Source organism: Aulostomus chinensis, chromosome 21 (genome assembly GCF_037954235.1).
Source record: "Aulostomus chinensis isolate RoL2024-O1b breed Wild chromosome 21, RoL_Achi_v1.0, whole genome shotgun sequence".
Lineage (NCBI taxonomy): Eukaryota > Metazoa > Chordata > Actinopteri > Syngnathiformes > Aulostomidae > Aulostomus > Aulostomus chinensis.
In genome coordinates this window covers 7443446-7469934 of record NC_141340.1, presented here as the reverse complement: position 1 = coordinate 7469934, position 26489 = coordinate 7443446, and the positions used below count along the sequence as shown (strand labels likewise).

Genomic DNA, 26489 nt, shown 5'->3' with positions numbered 1-26489 from the left:
GTGTTCCGCCCGCGGGTCTGAGTGTCATCACGAGCGCACGCCTGTGTGTGTGTGTGTGTGTGTGTGTGTGTGTGTGTGTGTGTTTGAGCAGATGGGGGGGGGGGGGGGGGCGCTGCTGTCCACGCTGAAAGACGTGCTGCCTTCGCGTGCCCTGCGTAAACACAAGTTTCAGTAGTTGAGACGCGTTTAAGCCACTAAACAAGCGGTTTCTCCTGCTGCCATAAATCCCAGATGTGACAGATGTTACTGATGGAAGCAGCTGTCAAGTGAATGCAGGCAGAAGAAGTTAATAATTGTAGTATGTGCAGAAGTGCAGGTACAACTAACTTGTTCATTAGACGATTTTCAGTTTAAACTTCATTGTCCTTATTGTGGTGAACTTGTACCAAATGAGCAAGACAATGCTCATATTCTTTTTCCTGTGACGTGTGTTCTATTTACATGGATATAGTCATGTCGAAAAATGTAAATACAGGGCACATTTTTACTATTCTTGCATGCATTACATTTATTTTATATGTTATTGTCGAATGTAAATATTTCCTTAATATCAGATTTATGGTTTATTCAAAATATTTTGGCAATAAAAAGCTACTTTTTTAATAAATTCACTATGCTCAAGTTTTTCCAGTGTGTGAAAGTCAGATAAATTTGTTTTTATACAGACAATATCAACATCTGTAAATGTCGCTCAGTTTTGGTCAAAGGTTTAAAATCTCAGCATAAAAATACCGATAATACCTATCTATACAGTGCTGATGCTGCCTTCAAGGACTATCGCACAGTAGATATTCAACATGAATAAACGCAAGGTTCTCAAGCAATTCTATGGCTAAAGTTGACGTGGGCTGCAGACAGTTTGTTAAATCAGCTGTCTACAGCAGATGCGAAATCAACCGTCTTCAGTCGCCCAGTGCAACTTTGGTCATAAAATTGCTTGAGAAATCTGCGTGTGTTCATGTGGAATTTTTAAAGCCGGTAGTGCTTGAATGCAGCATCAGCACAGTGTCGATAAGTGGCCACACCAGCTACCAGCAAGCGGCCACCAGCGGCTGCACTCACAGTTTCCACATCGACAAGACGAGAACAGACACAGGAAGGTCGTTGGAGCGGACGTTTTCATTCAGACAGGTGAGTTTGAATCGGAAGATATGTTCGTTCTTACTGCATCGATATGTTTGAACTGTAATACGATGAACGTGTCACGTTAGCGTCTCCGTCGTAGTTTCTCGAGTCCATGCGGGGATGTTGTGGTACCGCAATGATATCCTATCGCTTCCATTGCTGTCATAAAGATCATTTTATAATAATATCTTCTTAACGTGTCATTGAGGTAAATTGTTGTGTTTTCGTTGAAACGGCAGCTAACGGTGAGCTAGCACTGAGGTGCGTTCCTTTTGCTCAACTGGACCTCCCCCCGAACTCTAATAATGATAACATAGCTACAGTTAGCGGCTAGCCAAACGTAATGTGCATATATTTTATTTTATAAATATAGGGTTTATCAAGTTTTACCTTCATATACTAACCATACAAGTTGGTCTTACCATGTTTTCCTAAGCTTCAGGTTGATTTGGCAACAAGAGACTAAGTTACCAGTCCAATATTAAACTTCCAACGTCACTATTTTTAGAGATGTTTTCACTCCTTATGTAATCTTTTGTTTTTTTTTAATTTTTATTTTTACCTCTGCAGTTTGTTAACACATCTCTAAAATGTTTGGTGGACTTTGAGATAATACAGGAGTTTCTAAAATGCTGTTACCCAGTCGCCACTTGTGGTTTGTAAATGGCCTGTTGATGTTAGTTTCTAGAAAGTTCAGTTCAGTGCTCCCGGTAGGAAACCGGTAGCTTTTTCCTGATGGTTGCCATGGGTTACAGCGGCCTCAGACCGGAAGTGGTGACAGGGATTCAACATTTTCAATAGTGATAACGTAATCAAATATTTGCTAAAATTATTTTAAATATAACTTGATTTTCTGGTTTAGCAGTAAAACCTCAAAATCAGTTTTTTTATGATATCAAATTAATATAAAACATTTTAAATAAAGAAGATTTAAACGGGCAGAAAATTGTAGGAATTTGCTCTGTAAATTAAACCGGAACAAAACTTTAGTTAACAGCGACTCATGCTTTTAATAAGTCAACATTGTATCAAACCACAAAATTTGCCATTCATTTTTTTTTAGTTTAATATATGCTGGGAAATTCCCTTTTTCCCCTATTCATGTTTAAACAGACTGTTCAAATAATATATAGCTGTGAAAATTTGCCTCAAAGGCATGTGAGTAATGGAAATGTACTGACAGATCTGTGTATGAACCCTGTATGTAATAGATTTATTGATGGAAACTACTTTTTAAGAAGTTTTACAAAATGGATGTTGACAATCAAAACTGAAGATCAAAGTTGAGAATTTATCAGTTGAACACACTGATCTTGTCACTGCAACATAAGGCAATGAGTAGAGGAAAAACTGCAGTAAATTGTGTGTATAATTTAAGTACTAGTTAGTAGAATACATGTCTTTGTCTTGTTCCACAGTATCTTGGCTTCGCCAAGAAGAGCACTCTGGGTTCAACATACTTTAACTTTGAAGAACAGTTTTTAAGTGCGGCGTCACTGATGTGGTGAGGCTGACCAGTTTAACCACTTTTGTTAAATGAGTTAATCAATTTGACTCCTGGTTCCATCAGATTACAACAGAGTGTAAGGCCATTGTGTGTTTTGACATAATGAGCTTCAGTAGGGAGATACAGTGGTCAATATCCAGGTGTTTAAGGTTCTTCCCAGGTGTTCTCGCTGTATCATATGCAATGACTGATGGTTATTGCTTTATATTTTATTGACTAAGATGGGTTCATATGGCAATTGCCAAACTTTTCATTTAATGTTTTACTGCTTGGTGTACTTTAACCATTACCACTGGGTTTTTGCTGTTGCTTTTACTTTTCGTCAAGGGTAGCTAAATAATATTCAAACCTTCCAGCTGGAATCCAGATATGTTCGATGGCAGCAGAAGCTAAATCCTCATTTTTATAGTATAATATATTTGAAAGAAGGAAGAAACAGCTGTTGTGGTAATTTAAAAAAGATTAATACCAAGGGACATTGTTGCCTTTTCCAAGTTTTAATGACTGATATCCTTTCAGCACAGCACATGTGAGGCATCTCCAAGGACCAAAGTCTAAACAAAGATAAAACTGGTCTTTATACATGTTCTTAGTCAAAACAACTACCATGGCTGATATCCTTGGCGCTTTCATGACTTTCCCATTGCATTTTTTGATGTCGAAAAGTCTGACATGGGTTGCGGTGACCGTTCTCTCCTTCCAAATTTGAATTAGGTCGAATCTTCACCCTCAGATTCAAGAGAAAATGTACTTATGTGAAATAGCAGTCCCACAGTAAAGGTCACAATTTAAAAAGTTGACACAAAATGATAAAATTGAATTGGTAACGATTTAAAAGAAAATTAACGCTGTTACTAAAGGTTCTAGCTTTAGCAAAAATGGGAATTTTTTTATCACTATCTGTACAGTTGTGTGTTATGACAAATAGATGTTGATCACTAATATTAAACTTCAGATACAGGCCCAGAATTGCCTATATTGATGATTACAAATACATCAGTACCTTATTGGAATATGCAGCAACAACTTTTGGTCAATATTATATGATGCATTTAGATACGTTTTACCCTTCTTTTCCTTTTTTTTTAAGTTGAAGCTTTTCCCTTTTTTTAAGATAGTTTTTTTTTTTAGGGTTTTTCCCACCTTGATGAAATCATATTTTTAGAGGCCGGACATTAGAGAGAGAAAGAGAAATACGTGACGTGCAACCAAGCCCTCCAGCTGGCGTTGAATCAGGGACGTTGTGGTTACATGACAGACCCTGTAACCGTTTAGCTATCTGGTACTCCAGTTAGAAGTACTTCTGATGTACTTGTGCTTTCATTCATAGTTATAATGCCTTCCAGGAAAGATTACTCACCAAAATGTGCTGTTGATGATCAATATCAGTTTATTGTTCAATTGTAAATGCCCTAGTTGAACTCCTGCATGAAATGTTTTTACTTTCTGATAGATTTTTCTGGTCTAATGTCTTTTTGAATCTGCGTGAGAACTTGTTCTGACCTGATCAGGGAGTCTGAACTCAAGACAAGTATTGATGCACTATAATGGAATTTGCCCTAATGAGTACTGACGATTGGAAATAGAAAGTGCTGCATGTAAAATTTAGATCCTTAGTACTACCAAAGGAAGAGTACACCGCAATAAAAAAATCCTTTAAATATTCAAATTCCTGTCTTTAGTCTTGTTTTTGTGAATTCCTCAGCCAAGAATTTGACTTTTAATCTCTTTTATCTACTGTTACACAATATTTCCTATTCAAGGAAAGTCATTTTACTCAGAATTTGAGCCCAAACTGAAGGGGGGGGGGGGGGGGGGACAAGGAAAAAAAAACCTTGAGCAGATGTTATCTTTTGATATTCAACTTGTCAGGAAGTGTTTGCACAAAATCCCTTAGACGTTCCTGCCAAGTCAGTACTTAATTAAAATACGCTACAAATATTGTAAAGCCAGGTCCTAGGGAAGGGACCAGACAGAGAGTAACTCAAAAGACCCCAATGAAGAAATACGACTTGGGTTCAAGTTTTCACTCACCCGGATGTGGGTCACCGGGGCCCCCCTCTGGAGCCAGGCCTGGGCCAGGGCTCGGTGGCACATCCCGAAGAGGCAACATGGGTCCCCCCTGTAATGGGCTCACCATAGATGGGAGGGGCCAAAGGGATGGGGTGCTATATGAGATGGGTGGCAGCCGAGAGTGGAGACCTTGGCAGCCCAATCGTTGGCTGCAGAATCTGGCTCTGGATACGTGGAATGTCACCTCTCCAGTGGGGAAAGAGCCTGAGCTGGTGCATGAGGTTGAGAATTTCCAGCTAGATATAGTTGGACTCACCTCAACACACAGCAAGGGCTCTGGAACTGGTCCTGTCAAGAAGGGTTGGACTCTCTTCCACAGTGAGAGGCAATAGTCAGGGGTGGCAATACTTGTTGCCGAGAGGGTAGTCTTCCTCCGCCTTTGGGTGGGGGGACGGGTCCCGACTGTTGTTTGCGCTTATGCGTCAAATAGCAGTTCAGAGTACCCCCCTTTGTTGGAGTACTGGAGAGTGCCCCCTCTGGGGATTCCCATGTTCTGCTGGGGGACTTCAACGCTCACGTTGGTGACGACAGTGAGACCCAGAGAGGTGTGATTTGGAGGAATGGCCCCCCTAATCTGAACCCGAGCAGCGTTTTGTTATTGGACTTCTGTGCTCGCTTCTTTTTTTTTTTTTCTTATGGAATGAGAAAGATTTCTTTTGGTTGAGCTTTGAAATATGTTGCTATATCAAACCACGGAGGCTACCGTTGCTTTCGGTTAGGAGAACTTTGGTACATTTTGACAGATTTCACTTTATTTTTATGTGTAAACAAGACATTTCAGAGAATGTATGTTCATGAAAATTTTATTCAAATTCATGAAAGAATTATGGGAAAAGTCATGGAAATTTACTGATAAATGATGCATGAACCCATCCAATTACTCCCAAATATCTTCATCTGTCTCAAAAATCCTGTATCATTCAAGCTCTAGCATTTTCCTATCTGACTGATTCTTAGCAGATTTAATTTAAGCAATTGTAATAACTGACCGTGTCCTTAGTGAACTGCTGTCATTTATAACGTCACCTCTGGTTGCCTGACGCATCATGGGATTGACTGACCCACATCCGTTGCTCACTGTGCAGAGCAGGAATGTGTCAGATCTGGGTTAGCTGCATAACGCTACCATTGAAGGCATACATCTGCACATACATGCACCACGACACTTAAACACATCTCTGGCAGGCACACACCGGTGTCCATTAAATCTCAACTGCTGCAGGGAACTTCTGAACGGGTCAGTGACGGCTGTGAATGTGAGGAGAATAAAAGCAGATACGTGAATTCATTCAACATGATGAGTTGGGATAGTGGCTTGTTGTTGTTGTTTTTAAGTTCAGGTTTTTCGTATTTTTAGCTTGTGGTCTGAATATAAAGAGCCAAGGAGAAGTCACAGATATTATCAGGCATTTACACTTTTAGGAAATGATGATAATTAGGGCATCTGCAAGGATTCTTGCACTTCTTCTCTTGAGCTGTTTGCTGTCTTACTTAAATATTTGGTTCTTTATTAGAAATGCAGTCACTTCTGGAAAAACTTGCAATATTTTCCTTTCTTGGTATAAAACCTAAATCCTTAAGTAGAGATGGAATAAGAAATAAAGGAATGTGACGTCAATACTGTCACTGATTGGATATTGGAATGTTGGTACTGGCCCAGATTTAATTCCATGGCTCGTGCTGTACCATGAACACAATACAGTAACCTGAAACATGTCACTCGACAATTTCATTTAGCAGTCAGAGGAGACAGAGCGACTGGCTGATGGCAGTGGAAGGACTAGCACTCATTCATACAGTTCAAATAAAATGCTTTGGAATACATGTGAATGTATTGCACTTGTAAGATGTGGATCAGAACTGAACAAAGGCTTTGTGGAAAAGGCTCCAGCTCCTTGCAACCCTTTGTAGGATAAGCTGTATCGACAAAAGATGGATGGCATGTTTTTTTCGCCGGGTCACCTGAGGTCAGGGCCGGGGGCCACAAGGCCACAATTTAAGGTCCGTCACTAAGTGGGATGGGGGGGGGGACTAAGCGACGTGTGTATTGTGATTGGAGAGGCACTAAGCTGAGTTTGAGGTCTGTGGTCCGCAATGATGGTCAGGATTCTGATTAGCTTTGATGCAATCTGCCTGTCTGTAGGTGGCGCTGTGATTGGATGGCATCCTGAGATGACAGTCAGGATTCCGCCTGACTACAAAGTCATAGCTCTGATGTCTGTCATGATGATAAACAACCAGGTGATGTTTTGTATTCCTTCCACTGCCATCAGCCAGTCGCTCTGTCTCCTCTCCTCTCCAGCAGCACAGTCACCAGCTGATGTCATCATGGGACACAGTGCACAACCATCACATCTTTCACCAAATTAGACAAATGCATGTTAAAAAATAATCATGCATATTAACAGGCGTACATTCAGACAACTGTGACGACAACCATGGCTGGACAAGAGTGAATCCAATCAGACGCCGCAGTCTTCAGAGTATTTGTATTTATTGTGCATACACATCATTTATACATCCGCCCGCACCCCAGGAGGTCCTCACTGGTATTGCCAAACCCCCCACCAACCCACTTACATGCCCATAGCACAAACACAATCTAACCGCAAAGGCCACTGGATATAAATAGCAAACAAACAGGACACAGTGGCCTCCTAGTGTAAGCAGTCTTGACTTGTTTAGATTTTGGCTAAAATGTCCTTGTATCTGATGGCTTCCTTGTTTTTATTGGCGTTTCTGTCAAGTTTGGAGAAACATTTGTAAGGTCGAGTTAAGTAACAGGATCTGTGAGGTCTACGCAAGTCTGCATGTGTGTTTGTTGTGATAGTTTATCCATCTCAATCCAGGCCACAGTAAACTCTTGGTCGCTCTAACACTGAAATACATACTTTTTAGATTATTGTGCAGTTTTTCAATGTAGTATTGTATACAGATCAGATCATTTTTATTGTTTTTAGAAGTGAGGGTAACCTCTCGAAGCTCTGCAGCTTTAAGCATAGCACTCCTTCTCTCTCTCACCACAGCTTGACAACCAGAACCCGCTGCTCTTTTTGTACGGGTGGTGTTGAAAGAAAACATGTCATAAGTCTGTAAGCCCCACCCACAGCAAAAAGAGGACACAGAAAGCAGTTTGAAACATCAGGAAATCTTATCATCATGTCAAGCATGTTTATGTGAGTTTTTTCATCACATCAAAGGATTATCGGTGATGATTTCCAGACCACAGCAAGGTTAGAGATAAACTACCTGATGCTAATATGTGAGGAAGGGGAAAGGCAGTCAAAACATTTACATTACATGTGGCTTGTGAAGGACATTCAGTCGGTCATGTTTGGTCCATACCCCAGTGAAAATCATTCAAATGTGTATATGTTTTTTTTTCCAGTGCATAAATTACCGATTGATCATCCCAAACTAAAATCAGGAGGCATGTTGTACTACCTGCCTGAACTTAAGTCAGGATTTTGGTGATTTACGTTCAAATAATGATGGAAAAATGTTAAGAATGTAAAAGCAAAGTGAAAGAGAGAGTGTATTAAAGTTAAGGACTTAGTGATGGATACTTTGTTGACATACACACAGTAGTCAGGACAACTGGGAATATTCCATGAATTGGAAATATTTGTTTTTACACGTTTAAATGCACTTTGATAATGTGATATCTGAAACAACCTGGTAAACATGAGTCAGTCAATTGTCCGATTTTTCTCATCTAGCCCATATAAAATGTTCATCTTGATTTCAACGATTAAGTTTGCCTCTGCTTAACTCTCAAAATGTGTTTTTTTTCCCCCTGCTGTTTATTTAATACACTTCATTCTTTTTGTGTTGCACATATGCAGATTTGCATGCAGTGAATAAAGTGGAAGTTGGATAAAAGACTTGGTTGATTTTATTGGATTTTCATGATCTGATAAAGGAAATTCAGACTGTGCGGTTAACGCGATCACTTGAATAAAATGGCAACTCAGAAAATCTGATCGGTTTATTAGTGTGCAAGTAAACCCAGTCCTTGTTCGTCTTGTGATACATATTTTTGTCCTTGCGGTGATATCAGAGATTGTAGTGACTGTGTGTTGCTTTACTCGCTGGATTACTGCTGTTCTATAACTAATCCGTAAAAGAGGGTTGAAGAGATTTAGAGAGTTCTGTTGGTTCTATGTTAAAGTGCTGTCTTAATGTGAAATGGAAATCTCTGGCTAAAACTAAGCTACTTAAAGGTCTTCTGATTCATCCACATCAAACCTGTTCTGGCTTGTTTGTGGGAGGCCATGCTTCATAATTTCAACATTAGCACAGGTGTGAAAAACACTTCACGGTCTTTATAGTGATTCCCAAAATTCAAAAGAAGATGATGATGATTCACACATCGTCTCTTACAGCCTCGGGGTGAGGGAGAATCACTCGGTTGTTATGTAATTTTCCTGGGCTTGTATTAGCTTAGCTATCCTCCTCCCTCCATCTCTATTTTGGTGCGGTCAATTATGTTGTTGGGTATTGCCACCCTGTTTCATACTTGTCCCCCCTCCTCATTCCAAGTTTGCCCCTCTGGTCTGGACAGGGGGTGGATTCGTGGCCGTCACACGTTTACTTTCAGTCCAAGATTACTGGGCGTTATCTCTCCAAGCTAACATGTCTTAACACAACTTAACTCTTTTTCCACAGAGGACCCTGGCACAGGACATCACCTACACACACACACTCACACACAGCCATGGTGGAGTACTACCAAATATTAGGAGTTCAGAAAAATGCAACGCAAGAGGACATCAAAAAAGCGTAAGTCCTCCGTCTTGAGTGTGTTCTGCAGTTTTTGTCACTGTTGTTGTTGATGGTGGCTGCTCAGCGGGGTGTGTTAGGTTAATTTTATCTCCTGTGAGTCGAGTAAATTTACACATGAAGAGGGAGACAAAGTTTCCACTCCTCTTCCGGTAACCTTGCAACTGTCAAATACCTTCCCCCTAAACTCATTCTCTGAGTAAGCCTGACCCAAATAATTACACCTGATAAGTTCCCTTTGATTTCCACTAAAATGTAAAGGAATCTCTTGAACATAATGGATTAGTGGTGATTTCATCAACCTTTGTAAGAGTATAATCAATATGCTGCTTATCATCCAGATCAGACGGGTCTCATCAGTATTAACCTTACACTGCTGACATGATGACTTGAGCTTGACATGTGCTTTCTGAGTTTATCCCAATGAAAATGTGTCTTTCTGCATTTGTCTGTCTTTTAGAGGGTTGGTCTGTTTGTGGTTTTGTTGATGAGTGTTGCCCTGTGTTTTATAGCCTTTATTCACCTGCCCAGGGACTACAGATACAGGTAGCAATGAGCCAGTAGCTAAATGCATTACAAAGCCTCTTCTGTCCTTTTGTGATATGAATATAACCAGTCCCCAGCTCTCTCAATACCTTAGTTAAAAAAAACAGCAAAATTTAATGCCTAGATCAGTGTAAACTGTCACTTTGTGTGCAGTACTAATAGCTGTTAGCTTGCTCATCATCACCTTGCTGTTAAACATTGTGATTGTGAGGATTTTTCCATGATGGTAGCATTTAGCTTAAAGCTCAGCTGTGCCTTTGTTCAATTAGTTTGAATTGTTTGGTGCAGGGATGCGCTAACTGAAGTTGGAGGTCAAGACTGATGTTTAAAATACCTATTTGCTGGGTAACTGATATTAGATGCTTTCAAACTTGAAACCACGCAACCGTTCTTTTCCTTCACTTGTGTTTGAAAACAAAACACACGTGTGCACAGCATGTTGCACCAGAGTCATGAGAAAGCACACAGCTGCTAAACATCTGCCCAATAGCATCAGTGAATGCCACGCTATTTGCTGATTGTCTGATTTCAGTTCACCATTGGCCAATACAATACAATGGTTATCCACTCAAATGTAGGAATACAGACCACAGATGCTTTTAAACTGAAGAAGGAATCTTCAAAATACTAAGACTTATAGTCACTGTTGCCTTCAGTAGGGGACATAAAAGCCTCCAATGACAAAAACAGGGACACCCCACCCCCGCGTGCTTTGTTCAACTTTGTGTGGCCAGTTGATGGGACCTTTGACCAGGTTTTAGACTGCCAGATAGTGTCACAGGTCACAACAAAGATGCAGACTACAAAGACTGTTAACTATAGATCCGCAGCAGTTCGGTCCCCAGCAGCCTCTAGTCTCACAGCATCTGTGAGTCCGCTGCTGATGCTGCCACTGGGCTTAGAAGCAAACAGCTGATGCAGCGTAAGCGGCTGTGTGAGCCTCAGCTCCACGTCAGAGGCGTTCAGACTGTTATTTCTGTTTGAGTTGGGAGAAAGAGTGAGTGAGTGTGTGTGTGGTAGGTCTGTGTGTTTGGTGTAGTCATGGCTGCCAACCTAAAATAAGCATGCATGTGAGTATGAGTATCTGATAGGGGGATGTCTGTTACACATACATTAACATTTTCCATCCCTCTATTAAGACCTGACTTTTGTCCTTGCTATTCCTATTACATTGTTTTTTGTTTTGTTACTCTTTTGGGTCTTTCCTGTGAGGGTTTTGCATTTCAGTTACAGAAAATTGGCACTGAAGTGGCATCCCGACAAGAACCCAGACAACAAGGAGGAGGCAGAGAAAAAGTTCAAAGAGCTGTCGGAGGCATATGAGGTGCTCTCAGATGGTAAGATTATTCTGCTCTGAGGAAGTCTGATTTACAGCCTGGTCAAGTTCCCAGTGGTATCGTGAAGACTGGTGATCCTCTGAAGTGTTCTGTGTGAAATTAGCTTCTGAAAACATATTTGAAAGAGAAATGAATCTGTTTTTATTATTTCAGACTTCAGTTAGCGTATTATTTGCATTTAGAATGATTGATCAGTGCTGCTTTGCGTGTCAAAAAATACACTCAAGTTGAATATGAGAGTTTTATGAAGAATAGAATGTCTCAAATTGAAATAATTTTTATAATCATATTTTCTGTGTCTTGAGGAATCATGTAATATATAAAAAGTCAGGGGAAAAAATGGCAGAAAAAAAAAAACCTGTTATGAGGCCAAAAGCATCTTCAGTCTGATTTTTGGATGTCCATCAAACTCAAACTACAAACACGTTCAGTTTACTATAAGACAAATAAAAAAAAACAAACCTGTCACATCTGATAAGGCAGTACCAACATACCATTGGCTTTAAATTACTGTATTAATTAAGTCATTAATTGTTAGAATTAATTTTTCAGTCAACCAAATAAGGATGATAAAATATGGAGGGAAAAAAAAACTTGTACAATCTTTTGATTGTAAATTAGAAACCAGAGTCCTTAAATATCTGATGGGGTAATCTAAGCAGGAATGTGCTATCAAGCCCTGAGTAGATGCAATCAACAGAATGAACCAGTAAATGTGAGTGTATCATGCTGAAAATTCTGATAAAAGCACAGTGGAACAGAACTGGCACTCTATTGTCAGACTCTGCGACACACAATATATGAATTGTTTGTGTGGCTTGTCACCTGATGTCGAAGGCGGTTTGTCAGCGTCGCCTCACATTGTGTGTTGGCCTGTTTGTTACAGTTTTCAATGATTAAGAGTGTCTTTGTTTGGTTTGCAATGCTGACATCATTAAAGGCCAGGAACAGTAAACTCTTGTACTCCACATGGAACCTTCACGACCTCCTTTCACTTGTGACATGCATTGATTTTGCTTTCAATTTTATGTTCGAGATGATATGTTAACCCCCAAGTGTCCAAGTGAAGCAAGACTGCAGTTTGTGTTGTAGCAGTCATAATTCATTTCTGCTGCATTATCTTAGTTATATAAGAAGTTTTTATACAGTAGATATAATTAAAGCTGTGTTCTCCCACTTGACTAGTTGATTAATCGTCGTTACGCTCTTGTTCGCACAAAATGTCATTGGTTGAGAAATTACTTCTTTAATTTCATAAGGCGAAATTTGCTACATTAACTGGCATCAATGATAAAGCCGTTACGACTGGTGGGGGTGTTGGCACACACCAACAGGGCGGCGTACTGAAGGGCAGTACTTTATGGCACCAACCAAATCACTTTGGTACTACTCTGCACCAAAAGTTTTTAAAATGTTTGCTGCCAGTTCTTGGTACCTAGGAGAAATATCGCAGAATTGGGTAAGTTTATCCATCTTCCCACTCCTGTCGGGTATCGAATTTAGTTTTTTGTGTGTGTGTGTCTTGTCCTTTACATGTTTAAAATAAACTTCAATTCCTCGGCCAATTTGTTGGTATGTTCTCCTTTTTTCCAGGCACAGTAGTGGCTGACAGCTTGAACAAATGTGGATGCAAAATCAGCTTCAGTTGTTAGATTTCCAACCTTTTTAAACTGCTCAACCTAAAAAAACCAAAAACAACAACAACTTTAAAATACAGCAGGATTGTAATTTGTCTCTCTGTGTTGTATCTTTCTGATTATTTATTTTTTCATGTGCTCCTCTTATAACACAGAAAGCAAGAGGAATATTTATGACCGATACGGCAAAGAAGGTCTGTCAGGAGGGGGAGGAGGAGGTGGCGGTAAGCAGAGGACTGAATACACTGATTTTTTTTTTCTTGTCTTTCTGTTAAAAATGAAGTTTAGAATCACACTCGATATTTGTAGCATTTTTCCTAATATCCCTGTGCAGGTCTTAAAGTTCAGTTTTGCCTCCAGAAGGAACCTAGCAGTTTTTATTCATCGAAGCTTAGTTAACAGCTGTTTTTTTTTGTTGTCATCTGTAGTGACAGTTACGCTATCCTGTCTTTGATAGATGGATATGTAATTGATGTTTTTGTTTGATTTTGCGCAGGAGGTCATTACGATCACTTTGACTTCACATTCCGAAATCCTGATGACGTTTTCAGGGAATTCTTCGGGGGCAGAGATCCATTTGCAGATTTGTTTGGTGAGTCAGTCTGAATCTTGATGGTACTGGCTTTTAAAGAGCAATGATGTCTTTAGTGTAGTGTCATTAATCTCGAAGTTTTATGATGCAAATGATGAAAATTTCTGCACCATTCATAAAGATGCTGGTATCGTTACTGTCAATCATTTTCAGGCAGCCAATCAACTCTATGTCTGGGACCCTGGTACCCAGCAAAAATGGCTGAAGCTTTTTCTCCTACCAGATCTGTTTACAAACTATTTATGTCTGCTTGACGCAAACTATCATTAGAGAAGAAGAAAAAACAATTTATGGAAGCAGATGGGCCAGACTGTTTATGGTGGGTTTTACACATCATTTTTCTGCATTGATGACTCAGACAGACGTATCATGCACACACATCCTGGTCGCTCCCCAGCTGCCTCACTCACCGCAAAACATCACCATTTATCAAGTTACCGAGTTTATCTGAGGACAAGCTGGTGCTCATGGTGAATAAACAATATCAAAACCAAAAGTGGCAGTTTCAAATAGATAGATGAAAGAGCAAAGGGGCAATTCGAGTCATTCATGATTCATAATTTATTGTTGTCTTAGAAAAGCCAGCCCCCCACCAGGACCCTGAAAGCTGCTCCATCCCAGCCCTCTGCCGCCGCTATAGCATCTCTCGCTGTGTGGAAATGTGGAAGATGTCGAGTACGACCCAGGAAGCCTTCTGTAATCCCCACAGCGCTCTCCTGAAGAGTTCAGGGCCACTAAATGTCACACGTGGGAAAACGTTGAGCATCCCTGCTGGCTATTAACCATGACTGGGATCTCTTTATTCACTCTAAATTGGCTCCAGCAGCAGGAAAAAACAAACATGCACCGGTGCTAGTATGTAACTGTCGACCAGCGGCAGCTCGTGTGGTAAAATCCCTGCATCTTCTGGTCGCTGATTATAGTAGAAGTAGAGTTGTGGTATTGAGTGAACTATAACAGGAGTTTAGCGCCTGTGCTGGGTTGTCCGGGTTCAGCAAAGGCTGATTGGAAGGCATGTGTAGTTCACCCCGTGTAGCTCTAAATATGGAGCTCAGACGCAGGCAGAGGATGAATTTGAGCGTCTACATCACTCAACTGGAATGCTTTCAAAAATAGCTTCCGTATTAAAACAAAAGCAGATGTAATAAGGCCAAGCATGTGTGTCCGCGTGTGTCAAAGCACATGTAAAACCACCCTCAGCATGGGCCTAAAAGAAAAAGATGAAATATGTATTGCTGTTTTTCAGGAAGGTCGAGACAGACATCTTTTTCTGTCAACATGTTTTTCTGTATTTTATTTACTAACATGGAAGCACAGCTGTTTACTTTCCTCAGTAAACAGTGACAGTAGATCTGAGCCATAAAACTGTCTGCACCGTTGCACTGAATCGTTCAAGTTCTATTTTGAAATACTAAAACATTTCAAGTTTTTAAACACTGTAAGTACTTTACCTTTTAGAAATGTGTATAAAGAGTTGTTTGGCAGTCACAAAGAGAATATGTATTTATATATATTTTTTAGATTATTTATATATATATAATTTTTTTTTTTTTTTTTTAAATACATCAGTGTCCACTCGTGACCATCCAGCAGCTGGTCCTGCGGATCTGTCACTCTGATGGAGAGGGGGGGCTAGGGGAGTGGAGGGGCTGTTTGGGGATTAGTCATCACCACACACTCCCTCTTAAGCAAGTGGAGGAGTACACACACTTGAAAACGCTCTTCCTTTTTTCCATGAAAGTCTCCCATTTTATTCGTCTGTCTAGTCTGAGATACTCGGGGTGAATATGGACCATCTTGTATATCACCATGGAACTTCTCAGTTTGATTACTTGCATTAAGATAATCATTTTTTGTATTAAAGTTTTTTCTGATATTTAAGTTTCAAATATTGTATGTAGTAGTATGCGTACATTTGCACACATCTACACTACAGAAACCTGAACATTCAACAATAAAATTCAAAATTAATGTTTGATTGTGTCGAGATTAGAGTTTATCAAGGGTATATTTTTTTTTGTTGCACCATGAAGGGAAAAAAAAAAAAACTTTTGTGAACAACCATACAAGAAGTTTATCTTTACTATGATTTGGAATAGAAATATGAAATAAATCAGGTTTGGAAAAGTAAATTAACACATTGCAAAAAACTATAAATAACACGGAGTGCAACGAGACGGAGCGTACAAAGAAATCCTACTCAGTTTTATTATCCATGGTGTACTTGTACTTTTGAAAACCATTTGAAGGGGGCCATTTTAATTAATTCGGTGCAAGTTTGTGTAGGTGTGAGTCGATCCTCACTGATTTAATTACAGGTTTTTCTAAACAACGGGTCTTTTGAAGTCCTCTTTGTATGTAAAAGTGGAGAGCTTTGCGTCGTGTTTGACAGAATCCAACAGCGATGTACGTAAATTCTCTGAGAACTGTTCGCGATGCTAACACACGATACCCATGTTTAGGTCCCATGTATCCTTTGCCTCTCTGGCTGCTGTCTAACTGACAGCTCTCCTAGAGCTGAGCTGTCTGCTCTCATGTCCTCCTGGAAGGTAAATGAACAATAATGCAGTTACAGCAGTTGTCAGGGGAGACTTTTATTTTAAGCTTTTCTGTCAGAGGGAACAAGTGAAGTTTTCTTGTCGCTGCCTCGTTACATTCAAGGTTGAAGGAGGAGTCTTCTTTCAGCAAACGGTGCCAGAGATCCAGCCTCATCCTGCTGGGCTGACCCAGATAGGCAGTACGCAATTAGTAGCACGTCCACAGGGCTTCAGGATGAGAATTAGAAGGGGGCACTTTGACAAGTAATGTTCTTGAAATTTACAGACTGGTGCACTCCTCTTGCTCATGCTTTTACCAAATCAAATCACGAATTCATCTGCTGTGATTCCCTCAACAGCTGATGACCCTTTTGACGATTTCTTCGGAGGCGGTCACAGTCGCAACAGGGGTGCGAGCCGAACCAGGATGGGTGGATCGCTCTTTGGTTTTGGGGGCATCCCAGGCTTTGGGTCAGGCATCTCAGGGTTCGATTCAGGTGCGTACATCCCATTACGTCCGTTCCAAAAACCTTGAGCGGATGCTGTATTCGTCAAAAATCTGTGATCGTGTTTATAGGTTTTAGCTCATTTGGAGATATGGGTGGAGGAGGCTTCACTTCCTTTTCTTCTTCGTCTTTTGGCGGCGGCGGGGGAGGAGGAATGGGTAATTTCAGATCTGTATCGACCTCCACCAAGTTCATCAACGGCAGAAAAATTACCACAAAACGGTAGCTAAAAGTCAAGCTTTGGAACATTTAAGACTTGTGTCTCAGTGCCTCTCTAAAAGGCTTATTCTGTCCGACAGGATCGTGGAGAACGGCCAGGAGCGCGTGGAAGTGGAGGAGGATGGGCAGTTAAAATCTCTAACAGTTAATGGTAAGGAGCAACTGCTAAGACTGGGTAACAAGTAACTCTCACCTCAATATTTGACCAACACACAGTTTTCTCAACTGGAAAAACTCGCCCGGTGACAATGTTTGCCACAGGCAGCTGGTCTCTCCTCTCTCTGTCCTCCTGCATTTGACTCCAGAAGAGTAATTTTCTCATTTTAGCTTTTAGTTGCGAGGGAGGCAAAAGAGATGTTCACTGTATTTGTATATTTGTATTTATTCCATTATTTGGGGGGACTGTCATGCTGGTGTTTTTGTTGACCACAATAACAGAATTGTACCTTTTACTTCTGTCATATGCATCAAACTGGGTATGTGTTTTATATATTCTATTTATATATCTTTTGCCACGGTGCCTGAGGTCATGGTCAGAGCCAGAAAACTCCGTATGTATCTGTTCAGTCCCTGTCACCTTCCATCCAATCACAGTCCAGAATCCAGACGGTCAGGAAAGAGTCTGATTGACATTCTGGGATGACAGAATAAGTTGACAGTTATCCCAGTCTGTCATCTAAGTCTTTGATTGTGTCATCTCAGTTATCTGGACTGTCATCTCTTTCATTGACTGTTATGTCATTCAAGAATTCTGACTGTCATCTTAGTTTGTCAGCCTGCCTCTGTTAGAACACTGTCATCTCAGCTGGTCATTCTGCTGGTCAATGGGAGTCCCGACTGTCATCTTAGTTTGTCATCTTGACTGTCATCTTGACTGTCATCTCAGTTATCCCGACTGTCATCTCAGACCCTCGACCCACAAACTTGCACTCGAGTCATTAGCAATGCCCACGTCACGTTTGACGTTGTGGAAAATGGAGATGCCAACAGACGTACAGAGATTTGAGGAACGGTGAAGACAACCTTGACCCTTTAGATCTTGGAACGGCTAGACGTCAAAACGCTAGTGAATCAAATCAGGCGCCATGGCTTTCAACCTGTTCTTACTTGTGTTCTTTGGGGTGGATATTGTCAGTCTTGTTCTCGCAGGAAAAGTAATGTATTTGACATCCGCATGTCATTTTTGCTCTTCTCATTTTTGGCCAATCTAACAAGAGAATGATTAAAGCTTAACCACTTTGCCCTGATGTCTTTAACTTCACTTTGCTAACCTGTTGGCTGTTACAATGTTCACACGTGTGTTATATACATGACATAGATTATTAATAAATTACTTATGATAAAGTGCATTTTTGTTTGTGTATTTGAGAATATCACAGTGTGTTTTTGCATGACTGCTGATCCCAGGAGGCTGCTTTATTCTCGCTGTACACTGTCAGCAACTCAAAAAAAACAACAAACCAAAACATAAAACACCAAAAAATGTTATCAGATTTTATCATTCTTTGTATTAAAACAAATCGACAATAAAGAGTTCACATTTGTTCAATAAATGTCAGTTTAATCTTGTGGAACGGCTGCTGCAGTCACCTGGCGTCTGTGTGATGTTTCTTTGGTCTTCTTGTTCCTTCTGCAGTTTGAGGTGTGCCTGGTTGTTTGCCTGATCACATTTTAAACCTGTTTGACTCGACGGAGGAAGCCACAATGGCTGCCTCTTTTATTTACACTCACTCCCCGTCGTCATTGTACCGCTCACGTGTGCATTAAACCTACTAATGTGACTCACACTAGGGCTTGGCCACACCTCACTGATGATGTCTGTGCTCTTGCTTGAATAATCTTGTCTATCTAGGAAACCACAAGAGGTCAGATTGTATTTTGTTGTCAGCAAAGATACCACTTAAGGGTGCTAGGTGTTCTTTGCCTGTATGGACCAGGTGAGAATGTACCTCCTCCTCATATCTCTTTTTTTTCCTCTCTCTCTCTCTCTCTTCACTGCTCCCGTGAAGACAGTTTTATGAGCTTGTAAATCCAATGTTATTGTACCTTCTTTTTTTTTCTCTAAAATACGCCCTCAAACCAACTGGAGGCTTGAAGGTATCTGAATTGTTCAGTTATCTACAAGATCTTTCATTGTTATTGTAGGTTTGCTTGTATTTCATGCCAAACTGAGGCTGTAATTCATACATGTAGCATGTGTGCAGTGAGCTCAGAGGTCACTGTGCGCACAGAACAGTGCGAGTGTGTGTTTCTTGTGGAATGTGCTTGGGCTAGTTTATTTACACAAGCCCCACTGCATATTTTGTGAGACGAGACAAGAGAGACGAGGACGGGCAGGGTGAAGCCTCTAGTTGTTCACACTTGGCTCTGGTATGAGAGTGTGTGTGTGTGAGAGAGAGAGTGAGAGAGAGAGAGTGCGAGATTGTGGAATTGTTGCCTACATGAAGGTAAGATACACACGTGTCCTTAAATTTCCTTCCTTCAACAGTGCTGATTGAAATGGTGGCTGCGCTTGCGCACTACTGTTGCTAGGTGACACTGCAGCCCTGCACCAATCTATTCTCACTCAGACCCCCACCCTTCACTCTGTGAGTGTGTAGATTAGGGATTACATCAACCAACTCTAGTAATATCTTCCCAAATCATGTCAATTTGGGATCTATTTATAGCAGCGTGTCAGTATGTATCAAATCATCTAAGCTGCATGACAGTCCCTGGATCTCAGTTTTAATGCCTATGTGATGCAATTTTGAAGAGGGTTAACTACTGAATAGGTGTTCAGAAGCATTTATATTTATGGCCGCACAGCTCCCTCTACTGGTGTAATGTTGCTTTACATGACAGAGTTTAGGGAGGTTTATCTTGGAGAACATCCACCCAGTAGAAAATTATTCCATTGTCAAAAGGCGGAGGGAGGAAGGGAGGGTGAGGTTAGTCTGTTTTTTGACATCCCTCAGATAAACAAACAAGCCGTTAAACAGTTCATCACGCTGGACATGAGGTTGCGACCCTATGTGGCCACTAGATGTCGCTGTTTGTGTAGAAAAGACAGCATGACATCATTTGACAGGCATGATTCCCACAACAGGAAACAAATCCCGAGGAAGCTGGACTGTGAAGGAATATGAGCAACAGGTGACCAACTTGAATTTCCTCTAATCAAGAACCATCTTAATATCCAACTGTCAATCTTCTTTATTATTAATTAGGTTTTGATTGAATGAGACCACTGTCTCCTGGAGGCCATCGCGCCCTCATTGTCTCTGCCTCACGCATCCATCCAACATGATAGTGGACATTTTCACCCCCCCATGTTTGTTTCGTAAAGATGGATTCCAGTCGGAGGCTCCTGTTTTAATTCCACTCCACTTCATTTTCTTTGACCTCGTCTTAACAAGGACACAAACTCCTTCATTAGCAGAGGGAGTCACAGCAGAGCAACATCAGGCTTCTTGAAACTGGGAGAAGGTGGACTGAAGAGTCGGTGGTTTCCTCCCGAGTAGTGACTTAGTTCAGGTTTCCTCAATCCCCTATCCGGTTTTTTGATTGTTTGTCTTGTCACTGCACTTGTTAATGACATGTAATATTAGGGGGGGGGGGGGGTTGTGTTCACGTTCATTCCAATAAGTTTTGCTTTTTTACATACACACCATTGTTTGAGTCTAATGACAGGCGCTCTCTAAACAATCGCTACAAATAAAAACACCCAGGACTTTCAAATTAAGTCCTTGATCCTGGAAACAAAGGGCCTCCTTTATGAGCATTAAGAATATCGCTGCTGTTTGATATTGTTTTGTTGAAATTAATTAAATGGCGATGGATTACGAGAATGGATAGCGAGAGGAATCTTATCACCAAGGTAACATAATAGACATGAACACTGATCCTCAGGAGCACAGGATGCAGGAACAAAGCGCGGAACCCTCCAGTCACATGCGTGTCGGGTTTAATCCAGCTGTCTACCTCGCTGCAGCAGGACTGATGTGGGTAGTTGTTTCAGAGTAAATCCCTCGATTGTCCCTGTTTCTGTCGGTCCACCAGGAGCTGGCGTGTCTCTCCAGGGTCAACTCGTTTTTTTTATGCCGGACCTACGGCACCGGGGCGGTCTAGAGACGTATTGGGGGATAATGACTGTTGAGCAGGGCAGGCTCTGCTGTAAAAAATCAAATATCTGCTTAAAGGACTTAAGGACATTGTTGAAGGGGAGGCGGGGCTTAAAACTGTCGAAGGCACAATGCTACTGTTAGCATTTAAGGTGCTCAACATCCATGTTCAGCTGAAGAGAAAAATAACACTTTGACCTTTGAGGACACTCGACTGGTATCTCAGAAGACAAAGAACAGCCAGGAGAAAAGACCGTCCAGCTCACGGTTTCACCGAGAGTCACTGTTAGTTTAACACCCCGTTAAAAATCTGCTCCGGTTACAGTTGGTCCCATTGCTAGCGCTTGTATTTTTAAATGTAAAATCTTGTTATATTCTTGTTTCTCTTTATTGACAATGATATCAAATCGTCTGTTTAGTGTTGCAGGGTTGAAAAGACAAATGAAAGCCACTTTTATGCGTGATTTTAGTGTGAATGTGACCGCTGGAAGTACAAAGTCGAAATTCCCGCTATGAGTAAACTCCACTACTGGACGCGTGATTTTGACGTCACACTTAGCAATTAGCTTCAAACTTCTGTTTTTAGCTAGTTTCACCTCCATAACAACCGTTGTAAATTTGTTTAGCTGCTTGTCAGCACATGAAAATCTTTGAAATTCATTTAGTAAGGGCTATATTTACTTATGTAGTTTATGCTGTAAAACAACACAAATATCTTAAGCTTGTATTAATGACAGATGTGCATTTACAAACAACAAAATAAAAGGACTTTATTACTTAAAGGAACTGGTTGTGCCACATTGCTAACTTAATTTGGGGTTTTAGGACTTTTCCCTGTGCCACTTCAGCTGGACTACGTGGGTTGATCCACTACTGGGATTCAGAGGGAAAACCTGAACCATGATGTTAAACCCTGAACAGTTCTCCTTCCTGTTTTTTGGCAACTCAAAGTGCATTCAAACTTTACCGCAAAACTTGCATCCCAATTTGAATGTGTCTGGAGCCAGCTGAAATGAGCTTGCCTTTACTTGTTGATTTAAACTAAAATAAAAGTATTGGATTAAACGACATCAGTCATACCGAAATTTAGAAGCTTTCAGCTAGAGAATGATAAACAAAATACGATCTTAGCACACTCAAAATTAATGACCTCCAGTACTAAGAGGCTTGTATAGAAGCGATTTAAAACGTCTTTGTGTCTGTTAAGGCTGGCTTCACACATGCACTCTTGAGGTCCTCCTGAACGATTCAAAAGATCGAAATACTCGTCATTCCTATCAAATGCACATCTTTGCTTTTGTTGCTCCCACAGGTATGTGGTATGAAACAATATGTCAAACAAAGCTGCCGTGTCTCTAATGACTTCTGATTTGTTTAAGGCCGAGCTATTACACTCTATGCGGGGAGATTGGAAATGCTGCTGCAGATCCTCCTCTAAATAGGACCAGGTTCAGCACAGCGAGCATCTGGTCTCCTTTCTTCTCCTCTCTACTGCCTTAATTACACAACACAATGGCGATGAGATCTGCCTGTAATCTCGCAGCATAATAAGTCTCCCCTCTCCCCTCAATACCCGCCCTGCCACTAATTCAATATAAATGTAAATTACCTTGAGAAAAGAATAACCAAATCTCATTTTATTTACATGACTAATCACAATAAAGTCAGGCGGATGAAATATGAATGAAATATATGGTCGGCGCTTGAAAGCAAGGAGGGGGTTTGTATAGCCTGAGGACTCTTTGAATTTCTTGTTTTTATATCATCTTTGTTGTTTCACGTTGGTCGCATCAATACAGCTCCTGTGCTGAACCTGCTGTAATAGGTGTAGCTGTTTTTCTGCCTGATTGTATTCACACTGCCAACGGCGTCACAAGGTAATATCTTTCAGCTTAAGTTTTGTACCGCACATCTTTATGTCACAAAGCTGAAACTCACAGAAGCTGCACAGGAAATAATAATGATAATGATAATAATAATGATAATAATAAGATGAAAAGGGGGCTTGATGGAACACCTCAGGCCATCCACGTAGCCAGCGAGAGGCAAAGCTTTAGCTGCAGTTCATTCCTTCTCTCTGCTCTGCTCGCAACCACAGACCTTGGAGCTGAAGACCCCTCCGAGGATGAGTTTCGCCGCCGCAGACAGAATGCACTTCCTGGCCTCGGCCTGCACCAGCATCAGCGTTATCTGAGGAACTCTGCCCAAAACCCCTCAGAGGAAGAGGAGGAGCACGGCCTTCAGAGCCTAACAAGAGGTCCGTCGCCCCGCCACTGCAGGGCTGATTAATTACCAGCAGACAGAGAGCTCCATTAAAAAGTAAAGTCTTAACAAGCGCAGCTAATTGTCTGCCTTTGTGTCTGATGGCCACACAAAGGACGGTGAGGGAGGGCAGTGGGCTTGATTGGCAGATGTAAACACAGAGGACAGAGGTGTTCATTAAGCAGCTTTGTTCTGTGCTGCAATAACGACCGGAGGTCAGAGGTTGACCCCTGTTTTCCCTCACAGGGTCAGGAAGTCACAGGAAAAAGGCTGAGCAATTATCTTAAACACACAGCGTTTTTATAATCGAGGCTTCATTAGCTAACTTTGGAACCTTTAATTTCAGCGCTCATAGCTCCCGCTCGGACGCAAACAAGAGCGTAGATTTCCCTTTTGAGATAATTACTCAAATATTGTTCCTCAGAGAGTTTGCTTCAAACTACAGCTGACAAAAACCAGCAGCACTTGGAAATAATTCACCTTTTAAGAAGCTAATAGTTTGATCAATCATTTACTAGTGTTCACTCCCTTGAAAAAATAACTTTTACCAAGTAATTTGTTTCTTCTTCTAACGCTTTCTTTGAGCACTTAAATTCTTTATGACCTTAAAATATCAGCTGTATTTGTGAAGAACTATTAGCATTAGTATTAGTAGTAATTTATCATTATTTTTTTCATGCCTAGTTTCCACATAGATACATCTGGTGTCTGTAACTTGGTGTAAAACATGGAGCATGACAAGATGATAGAAACACCCTCTGATTAGCATCATAGCCTGTTCGCTTGTTCCTGCTACCATCGCAGCCTGTTAGCTTGTTCCTGCTACTAATGCAGCCTGTTAGCTTGTTCCTGCTCCCATCGCAGCCTGTTAGCTTGTTCCTGCTACTAATGCAGCCTGTTAGCTTGTTCCTGCTACCATCGCAGCCTGTTCGCTTGTTCCTGCTACCATCGCAGCCAGTTAGCCTGTTCTTGCTAGCACGCTATCAACACAATCCCATTTTTGCAACAGAAGCTAAAATCTCTCAACTTACTTGGGGCTAATACTGGACTCTTTTCTGTTACTACTTATTCACTCTTTTTACTTGGTGAATCACCATAAAAACAACGTTTTTATGCTTGTTTGGTCCCTTTGTCTCTGTAGGACACATGGACACCAAGAGGAAGAAACTGTGGTTAAAGGAGGCGGAGTCCAAAAAGAAAAGAACACCTCGACACTTCCCCAGATTTGGTGGACTCGGTGCCTTTTTTTAAACACTCTCAGTTACATACTTATCCACACAAACACACACACGTTTATCTATATTTGTTGGCAGAGGTGCCATCAATCATACGTGGCATTAGTTCATCTTTGCTTTGTATCAGAGGCCCGACATCCCCACTGCTGTGCCAATATCTCCCCTTTCATCTACCAAACAGTAGCCTGCAGAGACATCACCCCCGTAGTTTTGTTTTGCTTCTTTAAATGATGTATTTATTGTGGATGGGCCCTGCAGTGAGAATTCAAAGTCTCCTACGATTGGATTTTTTCCCCCTTCACTCTTTACATCACATGTTCTCAAAAATAAGTGTTTAAAAGGGTTCAGCTGGAAGCAGAAATACAGACGCAGCCTTGTCTGTGATAAGACATTTTTTGTGCTAATAGTGTATAGCATGAAAGAATGAGTGAAGGTCGAGCTATTCAATGAGTCCTTTTTTTTCAATAGAGGGAGAGAAAGAGGAATATCTAGGGATGTGAGAATAAAAAGGTGAAAGCACTGAAGAGCGAGGCTTATTACAGAAACATGCTCTGCTTACTCCCCTGTCATACATGAAACCTGACTATCAACACTTCTACAGTTATTAACTCCTCTCAAAGTCAGTTTCGCCTTTTTTTCTTTTGTAGGATTCTTTGTACAGAGTTAATTCAGCGACTTGTTAACCTTAAACGGCTGGGGGGTTTTGTACATGATTTCTTAAACAAAATGACTGTTTCCCTCAGCTGATTTGTCCCTGACAGGTTGCTCTGGAGATTTATGTGGAAACATGGACATGTACACATTCAAGAAATGTTCCGTTTTTATGGACTCCTACCAATAAATGCATAAAGAACAATATATCTTTATGGGTGGCTTTTTTTTTTTAATTGAACAGTACCCTATTATATTTTGTTAGAAAAATAACAGTGCTGTTTGTTGCAAGCTCATAGACTGTAAAAAAGAAGTGGATGAAAAGTGATGCAAATGTGGAAGTATTGCTTCAAATGGCCAGCAGGGGGCGACTCCCCAGGCTGCATGAGGAGTGTGTAGAAATCTGAAAAAAAAAAGAGTATGAGTTGATTTATCACCTGGGCAAACATTTCCCTGAAGAGTTCACGGTTTAGATTAGTTTCAAGTCTTTTGCCAATACACCATGAAGCTATTTCGTTCATGTTAGTCTCATTTAGAGTAAAACAGATGATAAAGAGGGGTATCGGTGAGGCTGTCGCAATGATGGACCTGTGTACATGAAAGTCACTGTTTTTGGTTTACGTGAACTTTCATAGTAAACAAGCTAGTAAGGTAAATGTAGTCAGTGAAAATGTTAATGAAAACGTTAGCTCGTTGTTAACATTTTCATCAGACTAACATTAAGAGAAGAGGTTAATAAAAATACATCCAGGCAGGGGGGTGCTTGGGGTGCAGGAGCTACCCCTGGGTTAGCTAAAGCCCTTATTTCATTGTATTCTATGAAAATATTATGAAAGGAACAAAAAGTTTTTAGAATAAAAAAAGTAACAGCTGTTTTGAGCAGGTGATCAAATACAAGCTGTGACGCGGCAAGCATGTGACCTTTGACCCTACGTACCCTTCCCTTTAATCACGGCGTGAGTTTTGGATAGTTTACCTTGGGCTACCAGTGTGTGACGTGATGTGGAGGTTTCCTGCTCGGTCAAATTGGCTCGGAGAGGCTGAACCCAGTCAGACTGGTGCTGCTTTAATGGCTGGCGGAAATGAAGAGACGCCAATCTTCGGACCCAGGAGTCTGGAACTGTTGACGACCAACACAGGAGCATCGAGGCCCCGGACTGGGCAGATATGTTGAAACACAGATGTGTGTGTGTCATGGAGACGTTCCAGGAGGAGTGCGTCTTTTATTTTTTTGTTCCTCAGCTGTGTGTTGATTTGACGCATTTGTGGAATGACAGAATTCTTGTTCTTATTTCTATGTATTGCGGATTGATATTGTAAACTTGATGAGGCTTTTGATTTATTAGCGCAGCGTCGGTTACTGGCGGCTTAATTGGT

At 41.0% G+C, this 26489-nt stretch overlaps 1 protein-coding gene and 1 long non-coding RNA gene across 2 annotated transcripts; both read left to right on the top strand.

Moving 5' to 3' along the window:
• Positions 1–948: 948 nt before the first annotated feature.
• On the top strand, positions 949–25319 carry dnajb6b (DnaJ heat shock protein family (Hsp40) member B6b). The gene is made up of 10 exons (XM_086191067.1): positions 949–1131; positions 9374–9487; positions 11261–11370; positions 13163–13231; positions 13504–13599; positions 16496–16633; positions 16714–16864; positions 16942–17012; positions 23063–23221; positions 24368–25319. Exons 2-10 carry the CDS (start codon positions 9423–9425, stop codon positions 24475–24477), a joined length of 969 nt encoding a protein of 322 aa, XP_086047193.1. The 5' UTR covers positions 949–1131; positions 9374–9422; the 3' UTR covers positions 24478–25319.
• LOC147241521 (uncharacterized) lies at positions 13902–16475 on the top strand. The gene is made up of 3 exons (XR_015110844.1): positions 13902–13918; positions 16062–16148; positions 16261–16475. It is a non-coding gene; the product is annotated as an uncharacterized LOC147241521 (long non-coding RNA).
• Positions 25320–26489: the final 1170 nt, after the last annotated feature.

Coding starts and splice junctions, on each gene's coding strand:
- dnajb6b (XM_086191067.1), top strand. CDS start 9,423: ATGGTGGAGTACTACCAAATATTAGGAGTTCAGAAAAATGCAACGCAA. Junction 16,865..16,941: donor AGAAAAATTACCACAAAACG/GTAGCTAAAAGT, acceptor TCTGTCCGACAG/GATCGTGGAGAACGGCCAGG. Junction 23,222..24,367: donor CCTTCAGAGCCTAACAAGAG/GTCCGTCGCCCC, acceptor TTGTCTCTGTAG/GACACATGGACACCAAGAGG.